At 35.4% G+C, this 27788-nt stretch overlaps 1 protein-coding gene across 1 annotated transcript; it reads right to left on the bottom strand.

Annotated features, from left to right (window-relative positions):
- Window positions 1-1652: 1652 nt before the first annotated feature.
- LOC129890530 (uncharacterized) lies at window positions 1653-25615 on the bottom strand. Its single transcript, XM_055966068.1, has 4 exons — window positions 25525-25615; window positions 24154-24314; window positions 2880-2932; window positions 1653-1980 (listed from the first exon to the last, which is right to left on the bottom strand). The coding sequence occupies exons 1-4, from the start codon at window positions 25613-25615 to the stop codon at window positions 1653-1655; spliced, it is 633 nt and encodes a 210-aa protein (XP_055822043.1).
- Window positions 25616-27788: the final 2173 nt, after the last annotated feature.

The following is a 27788-nucleotide window of genomic DNA, read 5'->3' as shown; positions in this document are numbered from 1 at the left end:
CAGTGAACACATCCACATGGACACTATAAAGATGCTTTCTCCAAATCTTCAAAGCAAACACGACCGCCGATAGCTCTAAGTCATGAATTGGATAGTTTCTTTCATGCACCTTAAGTTTCCTTGAAGCGTAGGCGATCACCTTACAATGTTGCATCAAAACACAACCAAGACCAACCCTTGAAGAATCACAATACATAACAAAACCATCGGACCCTTCTGGGGAGGTCAAAATTGGAGTGGTAGTGAGACGATCTTTCTACTCTTGGAAACTCTTTTCATAATCTTCCGACCATTAAAACTTCTCTTTATTTTGGGTCAACTTAGTTAAAGGAGATGATATCGATGCAAAACCTTTCCACAAATCTCCTATAATACCCGGCTAGACCCAAGAAACATCTAATATATAAAGGGGACAATGGTCTAGGCTAATTATTAACCACCTCAGTTTTCTTAGGATCAACAATAACCCCTTCATCGTACACAATGTGACCAAGAAAAGCTGCCTCCCTTAGCGAAACCTCACACTTATTGAACTTGGCAAATAATTGCTTGTCCCTTAGAGTTTGCAATACAATTCTCAGGTGATTAGCATGCTTCTCTTTAGTCCGAGAGTAAACTAAAATGTCATCAATAAACACAATTACAAATATGCCCAAATATTATTTGAACACCATATTCATCAAGTTTATGAATGTCGCGGGGGCATTGGTCCAATCAAATGAAATAACTAAGAACTCATAATGGTCATACCTTGTTCGAAATGATGTTTTGGGAATATCACACTCCCTCACCCTCAATTGGTGATAACCAGAATGAAGATCAATCTTAGAGAAATAACTTGCCTCTTGGAATTGGTTAAACAAATCATCTATACTCAAAATTGGGTATTTTTTCTTAATAGTTACTTTGTTCAATTGCCGATAGTCAGTGCGCATACGTAGCGAACTATCCTTCTTTCTAACAAACAAAATAGGAGCACCCTATGGGGATATACTTGGTCCAATCAAACCTTTGTCTAACAAGTCTTTCAATTGATCTTTTAACTCCTTTAGTTCTGTCGGAGCAATTTGGTAAATAGGAATAGAAATGGGTTGAGTATCGGGAAGAAGATTTATGCCAAAGTTAATTTCTCTTTTGGGAGAAACACTGGGTAGATAATTGGGAAACATATTTAGAAACTCATTAACAATGGAGACCGACTCTAGAGTATGGTCTTCGAAATTAGTATCTCTAACCCTTATAAGATGGTAGATGCAATTCTCGGAAATCATTTTCTAAGCTTTAAGGCACGAAATGAATTGACCTTTGAACACCGAATTACTGCCCTTCCATTCTAGGACCGACTTATTAGGAAATTGAAACTTGACCACTCGGGTTCTACTATCAATAGAAGCATAACATGCATATAGTCAATCTATACCAAGTATAACATCAAAATCGGTCATCTCAAGCTCAACTAGATCACATAGGGTAACTTTACGGAAAACTGAAACCTGAAAACTTCTATAGATTCTTTTAGCCATAACTGACTCACCTACGGAAGTATATATGAAAAAAGACCTAACAATATTTTGGGGCTAACATCAAATATCATGGCCACATAAGGTGTAACAAAAGATAAATTTGCACCCAAAACAAGTAAGGCATAAACATCATATTGAAAGACCCGGTAACATACCGATAACCACATCAGGAGTCGTATTCACCTCTTGCCTACCATGAAGAGCATAAAATCGATTATTGCGTTGAACACCTTTTGGTTGCAGTTGAGCATCTTGAGCAACTTGGCTTTGAGGATGACCATACTTGACCTTACATTTCTTAGCATGATGACCCATCTTACCATATTGATAATACACATTCAAACCCACTAACAACTCACCCTTATGGTTCTTGCCACACTTCTTGCATGCGGGGGTCACTTGACCAATAGGAGCACCTCCTTGAGGCTTAGGGTTGGGAATCCTATCCTTGTTAAACCTTGGAATAATGACATTTGAATATCATTTTATGGAATATCTTTGGCTAAAATGAGGACGCCCACCACCTCCGGACCTAGTATGAGAGGAGTCACCACCATCAGTCCTTTTTCTCTTGGACTTCCTAGAGCTTCTTTCTTTAACCTTTTCACCCTCTAGTTGCTTTGCATAAGTCATAATTCTAGAGATTTCCATTTTACAAATTAACATGGCCGTCTTACACTCCTTAGAAACCATATCTAACACCCCCGACACAAACTTGCTCAAACGAGCTCTTGGTTTGGCAACCATTAATGAAACATAATTCGACAATTGGGTGAACTTGAGGCATACTTCCTAACCCTTATACCATCTTACTTAAGGTTAATAAATTATTGTATCTTGTCTTGTGAGGTCCTACGTGGTTTAAAGGTTGGAATGTATCATACTTGGGTAAAGTAGGGGAAACGACTTCGGAGGATCTTTTGTCTCGAACTTGATGACTTCAAATCATATATATATATGAGTTAGGATAAATTCTTAAGTATTTTAAGTGTATTAGATGTATTTTAGTGTCATGATCCAACTCCGTAGGCCGTGATGGATGCCCAAACTAGACACTCGTGTATACCCTTGCTAACCATAAGTAAACTTGTCTCCTATTTAAGTCATGGTGTGCCAACAGGCAAGATAATATATAAGTCGATGAGGCTATTATAGCATATCGACACAACTATACATACATACATATACACAACCCATATACATGTCCATATACCTCTAGGAGTAAGAAGAGTAACATAAGTTAGGACAGGGCCCCCGCTGTACCCGTGAACAAATAAATATATACATCGAGGGTTAATACCAAAACTAGGCTCCGACATTATGGAGCACTTCTAAACTACTGAGTGGAACTCTTACGCTGATGGATCCGCAAAGTGTGCATCTGTACCTGCAGGCATGAACGCATCCCCCTGAGAAAAGGAGGGTCAGTACGACATATGTACTGAGTATGTAAATCATAGACATCATAAGAAAATTATAGTTGGCGTAGGGATACAGGGGCAAGTGTGACATCTAATCATTTACTATACCTGTAGCTTATAACATAAGGTCGTACATACTATCATCACGTACTGTACCCGTCCCGTTCGGGGACTTGGTGTAACGACTACATCACTTTGTTATCATATGCATCTGTATACTATTAGTGCTATCTCATATAATAACATCGAGGAACGTACGGCCCAATCCATATACCATATAGTAATACCAAGGAATGTTCGGTACGATGCACATATCATATAGTAATACCGAGGAGCGTTTGGTCCGATCCACATATCATATAGTAATACCGAGGAATGTTTGGCCCGATCCGTATATTATATAGTAATGCTAAGGAATGTTCGGCCCGATCCGTATATTATATACCATACCTGGCCCTTTATGGGAATCAGTGTCATAATCATCATATATCATATCCGACCCTTTATGGGACTTGGTGAAAGATGTATTACATTATACCCGAGTAAGGTAGTAAGTAACCATATACAATCTAAATCATTATCAGAGACTCGATAATGTAAGAAGATTAAGCTATCGTCTAAGGACCAGAATAGTAGTGTAGCCATCTCGAGTGCCTTCTAAATGCCATTAAGGCCTATACCACTTAGGATCTTGGGGTCCCTAGACATGTACTAAAGTAATATTAACAGTTCATAGAATTAGGGATACTCTTCGTAACATCATCCTTAGGACTAGGAGCTTATGTATCCAGTACTTCTCAACCTATGGAGTTCAAGGAAAGTAGTTCAACTTACTATAAGAGTTTGACATTCAGAAGTGAATAAGAGATACGGATTACATTTAGGATTTAAAAGTGGAGTTATCCCAGATCTCGTATCACATTTTACTTACAATTAGGACATGCCAAAAAAAGAGAAAGAATAACCTTTACCTAGTCTCTACTTTTCCTCAAGGAGTCATCATTTACATATATCGTACCCGGCCTGTCATAGGCTTGATATCATAACCTTATTATTGCATTACCTTACCATCATAGCACCACTTTTATGTCAAAGACATATCAAGAGGAAAGAACGGTAGCTCTGCATACTTATGCCAAAATATGCCAAGAGAAAGGAGATAACTTCACATACTTACTACTCTCTATCATATAGAAGCCTTGAGAAGCAATAACTCAACTAGTATAGGAGTTCTACTATCGAGAAGTGAATAAGACTTATGAGTCATACTTTGGGTTCTATGAATGGGATTATCCCCACATTTTGTATATCAATCACTTAAGGCTAAGACATGCCAAAAGAAAAGAAATGGTAAGCTTCACATACCTCTTAGGGACTACTCTTAACCACGTTCGACTCGTCGTCTTTTGAACCTATTTAACATGAAAGTAATACTAAGGTTAATTACCTTTTACTTTCCAATTTCCAACTCTACACCCAAGTACTCATAGGAGTTATTTGCTTATCCATTACCCTCGACTAGTTTGTTACTAGTTCAGAATCTATCGAAAATTAGGCAGCATTTCCCCTATAACTTCAACATTCTCGAGATTTCAAATTGGCCACAATGTCAACAACCATACGAACAACAACAACCAGCAGTATATTTACAAGTAAATCACTTCAACTTTACATAATACAAGCTCCAAACAACTAGCTCCAAACTACGATACAAAAATAGAGTTTTTAATCTTTGTTTCATAAAATCTTTAACCATACCAAACGGAGGGTTGTGTGGCTGCAACCAGAAACAACCAAACCCTTGTTAAAACACTTTGAAGCCCTGTAACATGCAACCCAACCAGCTGCACCCACAGCACCATAACGACAACCCACTACTCGACTTCGATTTAACGCTAGCGACATCAATTTAGTTTATTTCTAACATCAAGCATCCTTATGAAATTATTCCACTTTAAGCCTCATTTAAGACATGTAATATACCCCATAACAACATCATAAACTTTAATTTGAAAGGGAAAGCCTTAACTTGTTCGAAACTCGCCAAAACTTACCTCGAAAGTTCCTTTAGCATTCCATGTGTCACTCACTCATGCTGCCACATGACACTCTCTCATGGGATGCCATGTGTTGCTTTCTCTTCCTCCTCATTGGTTCATAATCTTGTGTTGCTTTATGAACCTATGTAATCCTTACTACGTAACCTTGGTATGTACTCAAGTAGATTAAGTATGTAAGATTTTCAAATTGGTAGCTTACGTAAGTAAGTCAAGTTCTACGACTCATTACGTGGCCTCCAATTCCTTCCAGATTCTCATAACCACATTTCTAATCTTTCCTTCTATGGGGTGCCACATTGTCCCTTCCTTAGAGTTATTTGATAGAGTCATAGATTATCCGGCTCACATGACAACTTATAAGAAGCTTAAGATCCTTTCAAGAAACTTAAGAAGCTTAAATAAAAACTTAAGAAGCTTGAGAACCTTCCAAGAAACTAAAAAACCTCTCAAGATACAAAAGTCTTTCAAAGTACAAAAGTATGAGGTGTAACATTTAGGGTCATATAGGATCTCTAACACCAAGTCATATCCAAAGAATTTCAATCGTCTAAGTTTTCGTATAAGTCCACAATAGGGTCAGATTCAAACGACACCAAGATTGTCTTATTTGGAGTTTGGAATAAAGAGTTATGACCATTTTAGTGAAGCTGCTCAGACTGGGAAGGACCACGACCCATGGTGGCCTGTCTTCCGTGAAATTTAGTACAGTCCGTAGTGGATGCCCGTGAAAGTAACTTTTTCAACCAGTTTTAGACCTTGGATTACTGGTGAGCACCACGACCTATTGTAGTCTTCCTTAAACCTCAGTACGGTCCATAGTGGCTGTCCGTGAAGAAGGTTTAGATACTTCTCTCCAATACTTTCCAAAATATTTTTCCAAGTATTTTACCACGGGACTCCACCACGGTCTGTGGTGGGAATAACGAACCTGAAGGTCCCTCGTAAAGTCCAGTTTCAACCAATTTTAAAATGAGGTATTGTAGTCTTTTCCTATGTTTTAAATCAAAATAGAGTCGTTTTGAGGGGTGAATTATTCCATCTAAAGACCCTTAATCTTTCCAATACCTCATTAGTCACACTTAGACTTAAGGCTCTCAAATTCTCTCTTTCCAATCTCTCAAGAACCTCAAGACAAGGCAAGGCTAGGGTTTTCAAATTCAAGGCATTCAAGTCTCCTTTCTTCCTCAGCTGTTCTTAGGGATTTTGTTTCCCCCAAGGTATGTGGGTTTTCATCTATGAGTCCTTCCACCCATGGAGCCCAAATATTTTCTAAAACTAGATTTTCAATTTTAAATGATGAAATCTTATGAGCTTTTACATGATATCTTTAAATGCATAGATCATGATATATTTGAAGTTTCCTTACATATATCGATGAATATTGACTCTTGATTTCATAAAATTACTATCTTATTAAAGTGCCTATATGAAGGTTTGAAAAGAGTTTTAAAACATATATGGTGGGTTGCTTTAAGAATGTGTATTTTATTCATTTTTATTACTCTCATGCATGCAAGAATTCTTTAAAGGCATTGAAAAGTTTTTATGGAATAAACTCACCTAGTTTCTTATGATAAAGCATAGTTGAAATGAAGTTTGACTCAAATTGAACGTTATAAAGTAAATGCTTATGAAAGTGAGTCTTTATGAAATGATTGATTGATGAAGGGCTTCTTAGCCAAAGTAAGTTTCGATGTGAAAAGAAAAATCTCATATTGAATCAAATGAAAGGTTTTAATGAGCTATTTCACCGATTGATGTTTTAATGTTAAAGTTACATAATGCTTATTTTATATAAATGTTTAAATTTTATTCTGTGGGACTTTACCTAGCAACGAATGTAGCATATAGATAGAGGCCTGATCGAAGGGGTTCTTAAGTAAAGTCTCATGTTGCATTAACTATGTGCCACCATAGGGGCCCTTGTCAGCTATTTTAGGCTAGTGGATCCATGATTAGCCATTAAATTTAAAGTTAAATAATGTTTAAAGTTGATCAGAGTTCTACCTGACAAGTAGTCGCCCCGTGCCAACATAGGAGAATATGTTAGATTCTATGTAATAGCTCGAATGGTCTTAAATGTCGGTTATATCGCTTCACCACAAAATGAATGTTTTAAGGTTTCACATGATGATTTCTCATGTATGAATTCACTTATGCATATTGCCTATACATGTCTCTCTCTTATATTCATCATTTCATAGCATACGCACATACTTAGTATGTTCGAAGTACTAACACATACTTTTTCCTACATGATACCACCATGTAGGGACCAGTGTTGCTCCATACTCTTCTCTCTGTGGCTAAGTTGATTATTGAAGGCTACCACTTTGGTGAGTTTCCATGTTTCGAAAACGATACTCCTATCTTATCTAGCTTATGTTATGGTTAGATATTTAAATTAAGTTTGGTATTTTTCACTTAATCTTGAGGGTGAGCTAGGGACTTGTCTTATCCCCCACCAAGTCTTAATGTTGAAGGTATTGTTGGATATAGTGAAGGATATTATGTTGTCTTTGACTCTTTATAACACCCCCGAAAATGTTGTATGTGGTGTTTTAATTCTCGATGAAAATGATATTAATTTTGTATTTTGGGCATAACTTTTCATAAAATGGTTCAAATTAGGTGATTTAAATTTCTGAATAACCCCCACATCATTACCTACAACTTTTGTGGACCCTATCTTAAGATTCGGAGGCTAAGTAGGTCAACTAAATTAATTTTTACAAGAAATGGTGCTGTAATGAAATGGAGTATTTGTAGAAGAAAAATCATATCTCACTGTAGAATACTCCAAATCGGTTATTCTTGAATGACATAAAAGTAGACTTCCAGAGCTAAAATTTATACGAAGACACTAAATCCTAATAAGAAGTTATCTTATTCAAACGCAACTTTGAAAAAGGGTGTCCTGTTAAAAGAATATTCATCTCACCAATCATGAAAATGTCTAGATCTATTTGATATCATCCATGACGTCAATAGTCCTCTATTTGACATCACCCATGGCATTAAAATCCTCTATTAAATTTTCAAGATCATCCTTTGTAATTATTTTTATTAATTGGTAGGTCCCTCCTCCACACCTATAAATAACCACCTTATTTCTTCATTTTATTCATCAAGCTTTCTCAAGGAACTCTTCTCTCTATACACTTATTTATTTATTTTAAATATAGTTTTAGTTTTTAGTAGTGTAGAAATATTATTTTGGTGATTCTTATACTCCAGGTATTACACAAAGCGCTCCATCGAAGAGAAAAGGCTAGGGGTTCAAGAGTTTCATTGAGTTCTTCAATTCAGAGTAAAGCTTCGAATTCTAGATATGTAAGACTATATATAGAATTGGATTGAGTTCGTCCATGCGCTCAATAGTTAAATTCATCGTAATTAAGTTATAGTTGAGTTTTACCCTAATTCTTGAATTCTAAATGAGTTAATTTTTCTTCTATTGAGTTAGATATATTGATGCATTGATATTATTATTATTATTATCTCTCATATTATTAGAATTAGTGTTCATGGCTAATTTCCCATGAACCCTAATTGATTTAATATTCATGAATATTTTTATGCATATTTTGAGTAGAGATGTTGGTTTTTAATATTCATTGACAAAAAGAGTAATTTAAAATAATACTATAAATGTATTTTATTGAGTTTTGAAAGAGAAAAAGGATTGATTTCAAATGAATCTGATTCTTTGGATTAAATGATATTTTGAGCAAGATGTTCTGATGAGATGTAAATGATATTTTGAAGTGTAATGATTGATGAAGAGGTAATGAGATAATTTTGATATTTTAAATAAAAGTCCAATAAGACTACATGATGAGGTTAATATGAGCACATATTTTGGGAATAGTATTGAGCACCAAGTTGGGTATGAGTTTAATTGACTCAAACCCCAGAACTACGTAACCAGCGTAGGATGGAGGCTATGCCTCTTAAGTCCCAAAAAGTGGACTTTGATGATTAGATCCAAGATGGTGATGTCCTTTACTCTAGCAAGGTATTGGATAGATATGGCAACGACATCGCTTTATTGTATCATCACTAGCTCATAAGTGATGGTTGTTAGTCAGAGAAACTCCCAACTGAGTAAGCATTGCTTATTATTATTTTTAAACTTGCATTACATATTGATGTTGAGATGATGTTGAGTTCTGAACTGAGTCTTCCTGAGAGGAGATTCTTGATATTTGTCCTTACTTTCCTACCATTTTTTATACTTCTACATTCCATGTACTTACGTCATTCGACCTATATCATTTTATGATGCAGATATAGGTGTTAGAGACGCTTAATAGGCGCATTGTTAAAGATCATTACTTTCTAGCTATTTGGTGAGTCCTTCTTGTATTCAAAGGAACTCTTTATCCTTTTATTATTGTTGAGTATTATGTTTCTTTTGAGGTAGCCATGGACATGTCATTGGCACCTTTTGATAGTGTTAGAGGCTTCGTAGATAGAGTTTGATTATGTAATTAGAGTAGTTCTCCTTTCAAACTACTTCTTCTAAGGATTATTTCTTTCCTTTGATGTTGATGATGTCGATCCCACATAAGTATTTTTATTTTTACTTAAGTCTTCCACTGATGAATGAATGAGCGATGAGACCAAGTGGTACTCTCGGAGGCCAGATATGGTTTCTGAGTGCCGGCCACTCCTAGGGTCCCCTCTCGGGGCGTGAAACTCTTATTAATGTGAAGCCCCTTAGTCCCTATATCATTTATGTTTATGCTTGATTTGTTTATCATTTCCAATGAAATGCTTAATGAATGCTAAGAGGCTTGGGTGAGGTACCTCTGGGTGTCTTATTCGCTGTGTCCCATCTAGGCCCTAGACTTGGGTCGTGACATTGCCTCCCTTAACTCCAATAGGAAAAAGCGATCAAGAAACACTCCTTTGAACTCTTCCCAAGTCACTGGATCCGCCTCTTTAGGACTCTTTCTTTTCCATTGATCAAATAAAATTTGAGCAATACCCTTCAATTAATATGTAGCCAACTTCACCCTCTAAACTGGGTTTACCCCCATAACATCCATAAACTTGTGAATGCTATCAACAAATTCTTGTGGATCCTCTTCCTCCTTGGAACCACGAAACTCCAAAGTATTCTTCCTCATGAAATCATGAACTCTTATTACCGTCATACCCATATTTGGGTTCATGAGAGAAAATACCTCTTGATTGGCTTAAGCCATAATGGCTTGAGAAAGCACTTAAAAGGCTACTAGGAAATCGGCATTGGAGACTTGGTCATTCAAGGGATTATTCGGATCTTGCTTCTCCTCGTCAACCACATTTCTTCTAGTAGAGTATCTTCGTGGAGACATTTTCTGAAAATCATAAAGAACAAGTGTTAGAGGGAAAGACTTAAGTGTACCAATCTACCATACGATATGAATCATGAAAGAAGAGAGATTTTCCTGAGACATTTCATATCCTCCTATTCAGGATTTGGCGCACTTCAAACCAATGTATAAAACTCTACTTTACGTGGCATGTTAGACTTCCTAGGACACTCTAAAACTTGTGATCTAGTACCAAGTTTGTCACGACCCGAACTATGGCGAAGTTGTGATACTGCGATCGGGATTACGAGGGATCCCAACCAAGCCATCTTAGCATACATTGCATTCATAAGGTAAAGAACATAGCAAATATGTGGAAATAAAAACACAAGGGAATAGGTTTAAGAGATAGAAAACTCAATTTATGTCCAACCAGACTACATCACATAGCGTCCATACATGCCTCTATTTTATACTTTGATGGGGGTTTAGGAAAAGCTCCTAGCTCATACAAAATATAAGAAGAAAGTCAAACTAGTAATATGAAAAGAAAGTAATTTCCTCGATGATATGAGGACTCACCAACTTCTTAGAGAACTAAACACTCTAGACACGAATAGGATGATCGACGTCCGCCCCTACATTATGAGATAATGTAGGCAAAATATGTGTTATTACATATAAGGTACTAAGTATGTGAGATATGCATGAAAAAATAAGGGAACATAAGAAATATGACCTAGGATGCATGACCAATATAATGAACATGAGCAAAGATTAAAAACATTTGAAAACATATGAAACTTATGGTCTATGCATCATAAAACCTCATGACAAATCTCATAGATTAGCATTTTAACTTGTGTGGGATAGGACCTTTAACCGACATCTTAAGATCATGTGAGATAATCTCATCTAGATCATAGATCTCATACCAAATCCCATTGGATCAAGAAGTAGAGGCTACCTTATCAGGGTATACTCCGTCATGGTACACAACTTAACTCAACTGTTCTATATGTTGATTTACTAGATAGGCTATAAAAGAAACCTAAGTGGGCAATGTAGTTTGGGACTTTATGTTGTTACTAGGATTAATTTGGGAAACTAACTATGCTACCAGTCCGAACCCCACCTAGAAGTCCTTTTGGTGCTTAGTCAATATCTCAACGGAATTTATTAAAACATGATCATAAACATTATAGGAAAAGATAGTAACTACCTATCATTCCATCTTTATAAAATGTAATAAGAGTAGCTCATTAACTTTAGTGATTCATAGGAATCCATAACTTCAGTGAGAATTGTCCTTATCACCATCTTTAAATATGATTGTGTGAGAATTGTACTTATCACACCATAATAACTATCTTTGATCATAATTGATTATCATCATAACTTCATCATTAAATCATAATCTCAACTTGATTCATGAAAACATTCTCTAAACATAATTGAACTCATAATCAATTCATAAAAATCATCTTTAACTTCATCATCATCATTGAAAATAGCTTTATGCATGATCATTCATAATTCAACTTGAAATCATGCAATTCATGTACAAACATGCTTAGAATAGTCATGGATAATAATTCATAATGAAATTGAAATAGCCCAATGTCATTCATCAAAACTAGGGTCCATATAAAATTTGAAATTGAAGAATAACTCTGAGGAAACCTTGGGACTCCATGGGATGAAGGGACCCATGAATCAACCCCCACATACCTTGATTGAATTCACTTAGAATTTGAGAAGAAATATTGACGAATCTGAAATCCTAGCTTAAAACTTGGAGAGAAACCTAGAGAGAATTGAGTTCTTGCCTTAGAAGAATTTAGATGAATGATTTATAATGAGGGAAATTTCAAAGGATTGGGTAGATATAGGTTTGAACTTAGCCATATTTGTGTCTAGGTTCATTGAACCGAACTTGGGAAATGACATAACTACCCTTCATTAAATCCAAAATTTAACCCTACGAGTTGATTTCTAAGAATCATAGGAGGAATGACGAGTCGTCAAGATGACTCTTCCTGTAGGATTTGGAAAAGACTTGAAAATCAGGTCTCTATAGTTTGCTTACAAGTTGTGTCTATGATTCATCTTTTTGATTATAAGTTGTCTTTTGGACTCATCCTACTTGTTTCAAATCCTACAAACTTTGAGAGTCCCTGAACCTAACCTACAAGTCATGTCTACGACTTGTCTAAGGGACTACTAGTCATAGACATGACTCATCCTACAAGTCCAAAATCCTACAGTGTAAACTCCCTGAAATTGTGTTACGACTTACTTTGATGAATCATAGACACTCCTAAGACTCATCCTATTGAGTCTTGGGGTGTCATCTAAGGTTTGTCTTGGATACACCCTTGGGACTCAGTCTGTGAATTATTCCTATGAGTCGTAGAAAGCTCTACGAGTCGATAATTTTGAAGATTTCTTTTAGTTTCCAATTGTATAACTTCCAGGGTCTTACAAAGAGATACTTTATTTGAAAGCATCAAAATTCTTGAAAATTTGATAATTTGAGTCATGCCTATCATAATATTATAATCCTGATCATGAAAATACTTGCATGCTATTTGTTCATAAAAATATCATTAAAAATGTTAAATTATAATCAAAATCATGCAATTGAAGACTAATCATGAAGGAGAAACTGAATTTCAATAATCCATGAAAATCATAGAAACCCTAGTTTTTGGAGAATTCATACCTTGAAGAACTTGGAATTTCTTTGGGACTCAATGCGTGAAGAAAATTTTATTGATGAAGTTTCCACATATTTTGTATGAAAAAACTTTATAGAATCGCTGAACTTTAACCTAAATATAATTTCTTAAACTTTGTCATAAAAGAATACACTTCAAATCAAAGAAAATAATACTTTCTTGAAAATCTTGAACTTACTTCTTTCATGAAAATGATGCATATGAAATACTAGGCCTATATTTTCAATTAACTTTTGCTAAAAAGGGATCCATGTGATATAATAAGCATGAACCATGAATCAAATATTATTAATAACATGGAGTACCATAATTTTGATGATAAAATCAAGAATCAACAATAGGAGATTAAGGAAATTTGATATCATAAACTTTGGGGGTAAAAGCCCTAGCTTTGATATTACTTGCTAAAATTGTAGATGTACGATGTGAGGAAGATATAAGTTCCTCACTATGATATCTTTACACACCTTAACGCTCCATAAATCTTTATGAAGAACCCTAACTTGAAGAAGAACGATGAAAAAATCCTTTCTTGAGATTCTTGAATTAGTTTCTTTAAAGCCCTATGGCCAAGGGTTAAAATATCTATTAATGATTCATGATTATTTGAAAAATAATTTCACACCCCAAACCTGCACCGTGGATGTGACAAGCACTTAAAAATCATTGTTGCTCCTAAGTTTACTCTTGACCTAGCTAACTATGGACAAAAAACTCAATATAACTTGCATAAGTTTAAATAGATGAGCTCTTAAATATTTAAAAAGAATTTAAAACAATAATCTGAAAATAATCCATATAATACTGAAATGTATTTCAAAACATCTAAAAATATAACATCAACCCGACTCCCTAAACATTTTTGTTAAGCCTCTAAAATGATGATGGGTATAGGAACAAGATCTCCGCCTACCACAAAAATCAAGTGACTACTAATGTTGAAAATACTTAAAATAGCTAAAAGGAATCCCCAGGAGCAAGGAGATCTCACCAAAGCTGATGAATTATGATCTTAATGATGCGCCTGTTGATGATCCTAGATACCTGTATCTGTATCACGAAAAAATGCAGCATCGAATGACCTCAGTACATGGATGTACACTAGTAGTAAGATGGTTGAGTAAAATAGATAACTGAACTGAAGGCTGAACATAAATATACTTAAAATAAGACATAAACATGAGGTAGAAACCATTCAAACTTTACAATGAAACATGCAATAGAAGTAAACATTAAAATAACATAACTTTATTTTATTTGAGGAGTTTCTCTAAGAGACAACCATCACTATGAGACTTGTGATGATACAACATCATGGCCACATTGCCAGAGCCATCGTATACCTTGACACAATATAGGAAAACAAATTTAACTTATGAATCCATCTAATAGGCCTTATCAAAGGCAATGAGGAGTCGCCTGAATTTTGGAATGATCCTATCCTACACTAGCTACATATTTTATGGGGCTTCGAGTTATATGAACTCTTACCCAAATTAGTGATCAAAACTACTCTAAAAATAAGAAATATCAATAATTCTTATATATCATCTGTGTTGAGTTAATGCTCATATATCATATGTGTTGAGTAAATACTCAAAAGCCCTTTTTAGGTAAAACTGTTCTTTATTTTACTTTACATGGCTTTACTTTTCTTTACTGAAATACTTTCCAAAAACCATTAATGTGACTATAACAACCTGTACCATTCTAAGTTAGATCAATTTGGAGATCCCAGAGAAAAGTTGAGAAAATTATTGTCCAGTAGGGGTACAAGTGCCACCTATGACCTATAGAATATTCTATGAGTCATAGGGATTATTCATAGACCCCATCGTGACTTAGTAAAAATTCTATGTATTGTCCCATTCTGTGAGATTTCAAACATCTTATGATCCGTAGGGTTGGCGGTAGACTCAAGTATCACATTCCAATAGCTACTTGAATGTGCACCATGATAGTACGACTAGTACTATGGACGGTAACAAGTTCTATGGACCATAGAATGGTCCGTAAACCCCATCCCTAGTTCCCAGTTGAGTTCCACGAGTTGATTCCATGATCTATTTTTGGGTCTAGGACCCAAAGAAGAGTGGTCGTAGACCAATCAAGTCAAGTACAATAGGTCCTACTTTTGCCCCTTAATTCCTATAAGGGGTTTTCTATGGCGCGTTGATATGCCCATACTTACACTCCAATTAAGAAGTATAAAGCGGTCACTATCAAATATAGAACTCAACTAGGTTGGGGTCTGTCACAATCCAAGCTTAGGGCCTCGATATGACATTGCAAATGAGGAACCCGAAAGTACGTCAAACAAGCCTCTTATCATTCTTTTAACCTTTCATAGGTAATGACAATAAATATACAAGCAGAAATCATTATAGTAAATTTTCAACTTACATATGTCCAATAATACCTCTAACTCTTAGATTTAATGGGGCTAAAATAAGTCCCTAGCTCACCCTCAGTTATAATAGAAAGAAATGCCATAGTAAGTGTCTAATGATCTTAATATATCATAAGCTAGAAGGATAAAAAAGTATTATTCCCGGAACATAGGAACTCACCAAAGGTAGTCTTCAAATGAAATCTCAACTAGCCATATGGAGGAGAACGAGGAGGAGCACCGGTCCCTACATGGTGATATCATGTAGGCAAAAGAGTATGCGTTAGTACTATGAATGTACTACGTATGTAGTCATGCATGAACATTGAGGAAATATTAAAACATATATGTAACATGAAACATAATGCAATACATGCATAATCAATCATATAGATATCATTTAAAACATTTATTTTATGGAAAGATGACCATAATCGACATTTAAGACCATGCGGGCTATTACATGGAATCCAACATAATCTTCTACGTTGGCCGGGGATACTACTTGAAGGGTAGAACACCGTCAACTTCATTCATTTCTTTAACTTTAACTTTAAGGATTTCATGGATCCATTAGCCTAAGCCTACAAGGACTTCTATGTTGGCAAATAGTTAATGAGAAAAGGGGTTTCTACTAGGATTCCCTTACTGAATCCCACCTCAATGACCCATTCGGTGCTAAGTCAATCCCACGGAATATATTTATACTTCAAAATAGTCATAGCATATAGCTTGAGAATTCAAAACATCACATTCGATGGAATCTCTCATTAAAACCTATAGTGATTCAAATATGCAAGAATTGTCCTTATATCATAAATAATCCATCATTCATAGTATTTCATCATTCTTTCTTTCCCATAAAACTCCCTTTTGATCATAAAAATTGATTTCATACACATTTATTTGGAGTCAAAGCTTTCAAGTCAAACTTCATTGAAAATATAGTCAAACTAGGTGGATTTAAATCACTTCAACTTTCAAACATGTATGTAGATGAAATTATGCATAAATACTTTGAAATCCATTAATTAAATAGATCATGGAGCATTCTAAAGTGAGATATGATTTTTCTTCTACAATTACTCCATTTTGTCACAACACTAGGTCTTACAAAGATTAATTTATTTGACCTACTTAACCTCCTAATATTAAGCTATGGTCTTCATGAAAGTTGTAGGTAATGATGTTGGAGTTATTTAGAAATTTAAATCATCTATTTTGGACTATTATATGAAAATTTATGCCCAAAATAGAGAAGCAATATCATTTTAATCAGAACTGCAACACCATATAGAATGTTTTTAGGGGGTGTTACAAGGTCGAACCCATAGGTAATGTGAAATAAACAAGTCCAATAGCACTTATATTCAATTGTGGTAATTAATTTCCGAAAGTAAAAATGCATAAAGTAAATTGTGGTTTTAGTTGTTTAATGAGTAAAAATTATCAATGTTTGTAGTAATAAAGTAAAATAGACTTCAAGTTTTAGTTTAGGAGGTAAGCAACTTGGATGATGAAAAAGGGATAGACCGTGGGTCAGGGTCATATATGGAATGGCAGGAGGAGCAGATAGAATGCTTCTCGATATCTCTCTCTCAAACAATATGAGTAAGTAGCTAGGACTGTGTTCCTTATGACATGTAACTCTATAGTCGTGTGGTATAGGTGATATTGTTTCAATGCATCACATTCAAAATTTAGAATGTTATGTACATTTAAACACCTTTTGGTTCTATTAGATGAATTTCAAACTTTACCTTTCGGTCTCAAAATGTGTATCTAACTAACCCTTGATTTTGACCTTAGAAAACTATCCCCTTTTGGGCTCAAGTTCTTAGGTGAAGGTTTAGAACCTCGAATATCCGTAGTAGTATTTTTTTCTAATCATTACCCCTCTCCTAAGAAACTAATATATATAGGTGAGTTTTAACGCATGCACTCATTAAAAGGAAATCAAGATGAAGAAAACTACAATGCATGCTAAACAGTGAACAAAAATCAACTGTACGTTTACCTACTTTGTTGTTCCATCATGGTTTCCACAACCCTAGTGATGGGGTTTATCTACTCATATTCATAAGTAATGCATTAACAATTGATGTAGAACTCATATAACAATACTCACATTTATGTAAAAGTAAACCTTGAATCACAAAAATGAAGAACGAATCAAGAAACTAAAATATTATATTTAACGTTTAATTCTTGAAGGTACAAGAAAATATGCTTCACATAATGTTCAAAGCTCTCAAAATTTGTAAAATTGCATAAGCTGTAAAATAAAACCTATTTGGGTAGCTACAGAGTACAAACCAACTCCTAAACAAAATAGAAAACCTTAAGTCGGGCCAAGTTGACAAGGTCTTTTCATGAGCCATGGTGCATTTCACTTCCCGTGAAGATCTGTCATGGCATTTACCTTTAGCTGCACTTCTTCTGATTACATCACTTCACAACCATATTTCACGACCCATTCTAAGAATCATGGTCTATTTAGGGCTTTATGTAGTTTTCCTTGAATTATTCCTGAACCTTCCAAGTGTGATCTCTAGGGTTGCTTTAGATGACCAAGTATGATCACTTCCCGTGTGCTTTGTGGGACTTTCCTTGAACTTTTACACCATTGTTTCCTCACTTTCAGGCTCTTGTTCCACGAGCTGTGATGGCTTCCACGAACCGTTAAGGGTGGTCTCCTAGGCTTTTACTTGAGCAGCTTATTGTACTCTTTTTTTCTTCCTATTTTTTCAATAGCCTATCTCCAGGAGCTGTGTAGAGATCCACGCCCAATGGAGGGGCTCGTGAAAATACACCTGCATCCATTTTGATAAAAAATCAACACTTAAGCTCACCCTTGTGCATGACTTAGTTTTTGTGCAAAATAAATATTTAAGCACATCATATTTACAACCATATGCTTGAAACCCACACTAATTAAAAGTTTTGTGCGTCGAAAGTGTCGTACATACGTGAAACATCAACACCCTAAACTTAGAACCATTTTTTATCTACATGTAATGACACAAAACACAACACAACGATGCACAAATACAAATGACTATCTAAATATATGCAACATCCCAAACACACAACCTCTCTATTCATCAACTTATCTGTGCAATGCATAAAATATTCCAACTAACTCACAAGGGTCGATTTAGGAAATTATATACTCATAGTCAACTAAACCAATGCAAACAACAATGTACCATTCAAATTAGCAACCAAACAGTGCAATCATTATTCCCTCACCTCAAAGAAGTCTCTCACACGATATATATATATATATACAAAATAGAGATTGAAATGGTATCGCTCACACCCTCAAATAAAGTTTTATCAATGCACATGTACAAACCATAGGATTTCCCTTATTTTTTACACTTAACTTTCGAATATCTCTTTTAGGATCATATTAGGACTTTATTTGCTTGTAACATAGGCTCAGGCTTGGGCTTGGGTAGGATATATTTAGGATTAAAGTACCTATTTTTTCCCTTACGCTACATTGACTTAGCTACATGTGTTACGCTACATTGATTAAAGTACCTATTTTTTCCCTTACGCTACATTGACTTAGCTACATGTGTTTTCAACCCCAAATCTGTGTTATCCTCTTTTTCTACCTTTACTTACACTCGGGTGTGGTTTCTACACTTTTTCTTTCTTTTCCTAATGATTTCCTCATCGCACTTTTTTTTTCTGTTACTTTACCCTTACTTTTAATTTTCGTAGCAGGGGCAACCCAATTCTTTTCTTTTTCCTCTCATTACACAATTCTTTTCATACAATAACTTTTTCCATTTTTCTCTATAGTAGCCACCCTCAATCTTTTTGGCCTAACTTGAGGTACATATTGTACTAAGAGGTACCAGGGTAGAGATAAAGTTCTATAGTCAAAAAGGAAAGGTGAATTTTGTCATTTAGAAGAAAAACTCTTTTTTAGGCTTAAACGTTTGGTTCAAAGGGTACAATTTAATTTGATTGGTCGATTTTAGACTAACTGACACATTTTCAACAATGACATATGATTATGTCCTAATCAAGCCATTCAATCATTTCACTATGACTAATCAGGCATGTTTTAGCTTAGATACGCATTGTTCAAACTAGTGAATTCAGCTCACACGCACATGGCACATATCTTACATTATTTAGCATAAACCAACATAGTCATGTTCTAGATAAAATTTGATTGACAAGTAAATAAGTACAATGTCTTATAAATATCCTAACAATTTAGTTTTCACAGTTCAGATACAACCACATAAGCATTTCAAAATTTTCACCTGGTGGTCATTTTTAGTCTGTTCAAAGCATTCAAATGTCATAGGGTACTACATACTTCTATAGAATCTTGTATTTATAAAAAAAACAACTTAAACATGCTACTTCTACTAGATATTACACTTGGAAGAAAAGAACATGGAAACAAAAAACTCTCAAGTGGCCAAGATGCCCCACCCTCTATCAAAAAATTATGCATTGTCCCCAATTTATGTCAAAATACTAAAAAGTAAATATAAGGGAGGCGATTATGCCCGTGATGCCCTAGGCTTTAGTTTGTGGCTCGATCATGGCACCATCGGTTGCCGGTGCGCTCAATGATTAGGCTCACCTAGAGGGTCACCACTTGTCATAGGAGTGAGTGTGTTGGAAGGCACCTCACTAATCTCAGGAACTGTGATCTCAACAGTCTGTACCAAAGCGACTCTACTAGCCGATGCTCCAACCTCTACGACCTCAATTTTTTGTCACTCTCGCTTCTCTAACTCCTTGTATTCTCTTATAGAAGCTCTTGTTTCTTTTATGAAGCACTTTATCGCAGCCTTCCTAGCCTTTTCTACATTATTAGGAGAGCTATCCCTATCTCATCATTGTGGTGATGAAATGATGCCCCACACTTTATCTATTAGAGTGGGCTTAGGAAGGTGGAGATAACAAATAGATGCATTAAAGCATCAATAGTTATCGGAGGTATAGTCGTGGAAGACTTCTCCTGCAACATAGTTAAGTCCTGACATATGGCTACCGACTATGCTAACATGGACTCAATCTCTACAGAGCCTAAGCTAGCTATCCTCTCTATTATATAGGCCTCTAGGCAATCTATGAGACCCTATAGGATAGTAATCTCCTGTATAAAGTCTATATGAAGCTTGGCCATGGCCATCTGTACTTGAATCTAGACCACCTATGGAGGACGCCTAATAACTTAGTCTAGTAGCACTGTAGTTTGATGCTGTTCACCTACCATAAGTGAAAAAATCTCATAAGGCATGGTCACCATCATCTAGTACCTGCCGCTGATGGAGGAGACTGACTCTCTCCTTCAAGCTTCTTAAAAGCCTTGCCGGTAGGTAGGGTAGGAGAGACCCACTCTAAGGATAGAGTAGTTAGTGGTGGACTCAATGTGATAGTTATTAGGATGACTGCTCGGGATTTCTTAACCTTATATAGTGGGTTATCGACATCCTTTATCAATGAAATATTCCTGTACTTGGTGACTATGGTGCACTTATGTATGAACCAACAAATAGAAACTCTAGCCTATGTGCATAATGTCCGAATCAAGCAAGGGAAAGACAACCCGTCTTTTTCATTAAGGGCCAGTCTCATATTTCAGTTGCAATCAACTGACCAACATTCGAAGCATACCATGCTATGATAGATGCCACAAAAGATGCTTGAGATAGGAGGAGGGTATTATCATTAGTTATCGGTCTTAACTAAGCTTGAATCATGGCCTTCTAGAATTTTGTTGCGAAGGTAAGGGATGTCTTTGTGATCAACCTTCTCGAGTTCGTCACCCAAGCTTCCTCGAAACCCAATAGGAATAAGTTGTGCTATCTACCTCAAAATATTAGCCCAAGAAGTCCTCATCTATAACCATATGATGCTAGTGCTCGTACATCTCCATTAGATGTAAAGCATACTAAGGACCATGCAAGAACCAGAGGATTGTGGCCTTCAAAATATTCACTCAAACACCTCTCATATGGATTTCCTCCAAATGAGGTATCTTCAAAGTTAGTCCCTTCTTCTTCTTCTAGGAAGTTTTGCCTATGATGGAATTTAATAGAGTGGCAGTGTAGGTGGAATAGAATTATGTGATCCGCTCATCATAATACTCTTGTGTCGGAAGGTGACACCTGATCCAATATATGTGTCAGAACGCTCGATCCAATATCATAATCACAGTCCACAACGAATAGTTTACATACTTGCACAATCAAGTAATTAGGCTCATTGCATGTAGTTGTTCACAAATGATCATTTCATTAGTTTTATTTCACTTTATTGCATGAATGTGCATTACTCGAACATTTCACATGTAACTTTCACTATGAACACACACACACATATATATATATATATCCCCTATATTTATATGGATTAATAGTCCCATACTAGATCCCCCTTGATTATCACAAGTCTTAGGATCTCACTCTAACCCAGCAATTTCCTTATACATTAACTTTACAAGGACCATCAACCATATCCACAAGAAGTATTAAGGTTAACAATCAAGAACTAGACTATCATCACTAGTCACAGTATAATCATAACCCACATAGTATATTCCCACCATAAATAACAATAACAACACATTCAACCATTCAGACTCTGTGGTCGAAGGACTAAACATGAAATCTCCCATCAATCTATGATACATTATGCAATGAGAATAAATTTATAACTACTCAATTGAGAAACCTAGCCTACCTAGGCACCAAACAACTGCTACAGAAGTTTGATCGCGAACCTTGACTCCTTTTAGTGAAATTTTAGCTTGTTCTTGGTCTAAAATAATAGCATAATACAAAATCAATTACAAATGGCCTTATACTTCCAGATTAATTATATGCAAATCCCAAATTTCAAGCCAGTCCCATAATTTTCCTACCCAAATTAGGATTTTCCTAGTATTAGTTTCAAGCCAAAACCCCCCCTCAATGATCACCCACCAACAATTGCGGGTTCTAGGAATTGAATTACAAGTTTAGGAAGTAATTTACTTACCTTTAGCACAAATTAGAGTGGAAACTAGTAGAAAATCTCCCTAGGTCTCTTCTGGTCTTTTAAGAACAAAGTGAGAATGAAATAAACCATTTTGAGTTTTTTTTCGACTTTAAATCCCTCTCTGGCAGTCCCTCCACAACGCCCTAATTTTTGCCACAGCGGCTTCAGCACAGACAATGCTTAGTAAAAAAGGGCATAACGTTTTACTTCAAACTCCAATTGAGGCAAATTTAGTGGCGTTGGAAAGAAGACTCATAAACCTTTAATTTGATAGGTCATGAGCCACCAAATTCATTATATGGTGAGAGATATGGCCGTTTGAAGTAAACCTTAGTTTGAACTCAAGTTCAAAACTAAATCGGAAAGACACTTTCATCTCAACTTTTAGATAGAAGCAGAGCACGACCTTAATTCACAATTAATTCACTCACATATCAAGTTATTGATCTAACCTTATGATGAATGAGATTCGTATATCTTTACCGCAAATATTTTTAGATAACGACTAGCTAGGTCGTTACACATGTTTATGTATCATAAACAAAACTTAAAATATTTTTAATATATTATATTTATCTTTAATTTAAATCACAAAAATTAAAAAATTTCTCTCAATTTTTAAACTCATAGCCAGTTAACTAGGATACATAAGATGAGGCTATTAGTATTTTTTTTGTTTTCCACCTAATGTACAGAGTTCATATTGGAGTCTCGACTAAATTCAGATCGCACACTAAATGACCCATTTGAAGGTGACGCTCCCAATAGAATTGTCTCCATACTCAGAGTTCAAACTCAAGACCTCTAATTAAGGGTGGAATAGTCTCACATTCCTGCACTCCAACCCATGTTGGTAGGCTACTAGTATTAGTATTACTATAGACTACTGTCATCCACATGGTGAACTACCCCCCCCCCCCCCCAACCAGATTCCAATCGTAGTGTTTCTGAATATTTCTTGGGTTTTATTTTGGTTGTCTATGTTTAAATTATTTTTTTAGGTCTAGTCCCCTTTGTTTGTATTTATTTACTGAGAATTTTTATTTTTAATAAAATGCCTCTAGGCACTCTGTCCATTGATAAATTTGTCAAAAGAAAAAATAATTCACATGACATGTTAATCCTATGGGATTACAGAGCAGTTTGATATTTTATATACTTTTAGTTTAATACCTCAAAATTCAAAATGATTCTTTACTTTCTTAATATTCGTATCAAATCAAAATCTAGAAATAAATAAATGGATAGGAATTTTCAAATAATTGTGAAATCTTTTCAGTTAATATCTCAAAAGGTCATTCAACTTTAAAAATTTATCTAGCAAAATAATTGAACTTTGTTTTGTATTAGTAAAATCACTCAATTTAGATATTTGTATCAATAAAATCACTCAACTAAATTTATCATTAATTAATTGACATTATTTTTACTGATTCGCAAACAACTAAACCCAAATTTATTTATATAAATAATATATTATATTACATTAATTACGAATTATAGTATAAGATATACAGATACCAAAAATGGCATAACCCGACATCTTATCTAATGTCTCCACTAATGGAATATTGACCAATATCTCCTTGAGCATAGAAATAAACTTCAAAAACTTTCCATCCTCAACCTTTTACTTCAATCAATAAGGAAATAGAGATGGTGGATTACGAATAGGTAGCAATGGCTAAGGTACCTTTGCCTCAGCATGATTGGTACCATTATTTTCATCAGTCTGTTTCTGCTGCAATACTAGCTTCTCATTCTCATTATTGTCATAAAATATAACTGCCTTATCTATCAGATGCCTTGCATGCCCATCAATCCTAGGAGCTACATCCTTTATCTTTTCAGTGCCTGCAATAATAGTATTAGAAAGTACCTTACCATTCCTTATTGTAACTGCCATGCATTTCCCATCATTCTTTGGGTTTTGCACTATGTCTCTAAGTAAAGTACCAGTCTTTCTCTGATTTAAAATTGCTGACAACTTTCCTATATAATGCTACAATTGCCTAATAGAGGTAAAGTGGGAACTCACCAATTTGCTGATATTAGTCATGTCACCTCGGATATATTTGACTCCAGACTCAGTCTCCTCAACCTTCTGTAGGACCTTGGTCATTATGTCTTCCAGCTTAGAGTTACCATTATTATTTAACCCCGATCTCTATTCATAGGTGTCACATAAACCCCACTTCTGTCATTCTTATAGTTGTTCTTGTTTTGCCAATTTCGTTGATCATGATTTTCGATCCGGTCATAGTATTATCCCTTTGAAAGTTTTGACCTTGGTTTTAGGAGTTCTATGTCTAAAAACCCCTGGCTATTTGGAAACTTGGCTTCCTCCTCATAATCAAACTCTGGTTTATCATATCGACTTCCAGTATTGTAATGACCTCTAAGGTCATTTTCATGATTTTGCATATTTTTACCATTTACACCTTTCCATAGATTTCTTATAGCTCTTATGTGATGTTGGGATGGGTGGCATGCTCCCCAAGTTGTTTGGTTGAGTTTTGAGGTGTTTTAGCTATTTTTTAGGATTAAGGCTTGATAAAGTTGACTTTAGTCAACATCTGGAGATTCGAGCATTGTATGAGAATTTTGACGATTCCATTAGTTTCAAAAGGTCCATTTTGGTCTTAAAGTAAGGTTGGTTTGGGTTTTGGAGTCTTCATTTTGAGTTTAGGAGGTTTGTCTTTTTAACTTTAAAGTTTTGACCAAGTTTGAATTTGGTCAAAATTTGGAGTAAATATGCTCGGATGAAAATTTTGTCTGCATAGTTAGCTTCGAAATGCCGAGTTGGTCTAGAATGACCTATAGTTTGGTTCCCGAGTGCTCAAAATAAATTTTAGGCTATTTGTGCATTTTGAATGCTTTCTTTGGAAAGTGTTGACTTTGGTCAACATTTATAATAAATGACCTCCATTGGAAAATTCATTGATTCTGTTGAGTATGGAATGCCATTTTCAGTTGGGTAGCATAGTACATTTGAATTTACGGGGTTCCAAATGAATTTTGGACCCCCATCAGAGAAAAAACCCATTTTCCCAAAGTTTAGCACCAGCTGAACTTTTGGTGCAGGGATTTTTACTCATTGCGTTCGCAACCAAGGAGTCTTGATCGTGAAGATCTGAGACCCTGGGCATCGCCATTGCGTGTTTGATGATCACGATAACGATGGGTTGGTTGGATCGGATCTTGTGATTATGAGGCCTAGATCGCAAAAGGCAATTTCACTGACTTCAGTGAAATTTAATGCTCGTTTCCAGAAGCTAAGTCCTATTTTGGGACCTAGCAAATTTTTAATTTTGGGAACTCCTCTTGGTATTTCTCAATGATTCTTGTTTCGGTGAGTTGGATATTCTTGTGGGGACATTTCAAAACCCTTTATCATCCTAAAAACCTCGTAAGTTTCACATAATTTCATTGTTTCCTTTCATTTTTGACTATTCTAGGGCTGAAATTTGGTAGGGTTATTTTGAGCTCTTTTGGTGCTCGAAATGTGCCCATTTTTTAGGCACAAGTTCCTTGAGCTATTTTGAAACTTGTGAAGGATCATGGATTTTCTTTCTGTATGCCGGGGAAAGTACCTCACCCTTACCTTTCTACATTTATTATTATATAGAATTTCCTCAATTTCCCATTCCTTCCCTGCCGAGCCGCCTCTCTTCTCTATTCGATGCTTCTGCCGGTTTTTTAATTTTATGCATGGGTCCCAATGTTGAATTTTGACCCAATTTTTATTCTATTTTTAATTATATCATTGGCTTTGTTTTGATGTGTTCTTCAATAATTTGATAGAGTGGCATCATTCGAAGGTGGCATGGAAGAGAAAGCTCAAGTTTAGCGGTTCATGTGCAATTTTGGCCTTGAGGTAGGTTATGACTTCCTCTTAATATGGTAACATGTAATTAGATTGGTGATATAGGTGTTGATATCCTATTGAGCATTTTGGATCCGATGATCATCGTTGGTATCTAGTTTGGATTTTAGCCGTTGGAGCCTTAGTCTAGGTGCTATATTGACTTGTTTACATCAATTGGAATCCTTAGAAGTTTTTTCTAGGTGATTTGAACTTAGGATGCTGCTTGGTTTACTTGTTTGGTTTCGATTGGCTACTTTTTATGATTTTTGGCTTATGATTAGGCCTTGTTTGCTTATGTTATTGAAATATTGGGCTTGAGGCCGTGCCTTTGGTACACCGGAGTTATAGATTAGTGGTATAGTGTCTTTAATGGGATTTTACCCAGCTTGAGTGAAATATAATTTTTACATGCTACTTGTCTCATTTACCTTGTCGGTGTTAAAAATCTTTTTAAAAGAAAGAATAAAAGATGAGATTAAGACTTTTGATTGATGAATATATATGAGAAGTTTAAGGAATATGGTAATATCTTATTTATGGTATTTCATAGTTGATGGGCTCGAGGTATGATTTTGGGTGGCCCTTTTATTAACTTTGAGCTACACTTTATTTCATTTGATAAGCTCGAGGTGTGAATTTAGGGTAGTCCATTGATATATACTCCGGGTTAATATTTCAATGTTGATGAGCTCGAGGTATGATTCTGGGTGGCCTTTTTTATAGATGAGCTCGAGTGTTATTCTGGAAGCTTCAAGATACTTTTGGGGGATATTGAGCCATAACTACGAGTTTACATTTGTGCATTCTTCTGATATTTATGAGTTGAGATTGTTGATGTGATGACATAATTTGTTGGATTTACTTGATTGTTGTATGATCTTCCCGTACCTTTTCCTCGAGATCGTAGTTTTATGCTTCTTCCTTGTTATTATTACTATCATCATGCTTCTTAGTATATATTTATTCTTTCTGAGCTAGGTCGGCCTATGATAAATATTGAGTACTTCATGTTTTGGTACTCATACTACACTTCTATATCTTTTGATGTAGCTCCCAGTTCGAGCCACCCCTAGCACGCACCTGATCATCTATAGCTATGCTAGATATAGATTGTGGTGAACTCCAGGTATTTAGAGACTTGCTACATTCTATCTTTTGCACTGACTTGTATTTTGTATTTTGGACGGTAAATTTCTTGTTTTATATTCATATATTGTTAGCTTTTGTACTTAGTAGCTTATGTATAGGTGGCACCTGGTCCGAGGTTAGGTCTAGCATTAGTCCATTATTTTTTGGTCACTTTTGTTTTTTTATATTTTATATCGTCTTTACATATCTATACCTTTACCCAATTTCTTTTGTTATAGTCGTCTTACTTCTACCTTCTTAGGTTATTGATTATTTATATAAATTAAGTTTTGACTTCTATATTAGTTAGGTTTGGCTAGCCTACTCGGGGG

This window comes from Solanum dulcamara, chromosome 5, assembly GCF_947179165.1.
Source record: "Solanum dulcamara chromosome 5, daSolDulc1.2, whole genome shotgun sequence".
Lineage (NCBI taxonomy): Eukaryota > Viridiplantae > Streptophyta > Magnoliopsida > Solanales > Solanaceae > Solanum > Solanum dulcamara.
The sequence above is the reverse complement of the archived record's forward strand: the minus strand, read 5'-3'. Positions and strand labels throughout refer to the sequence as shown.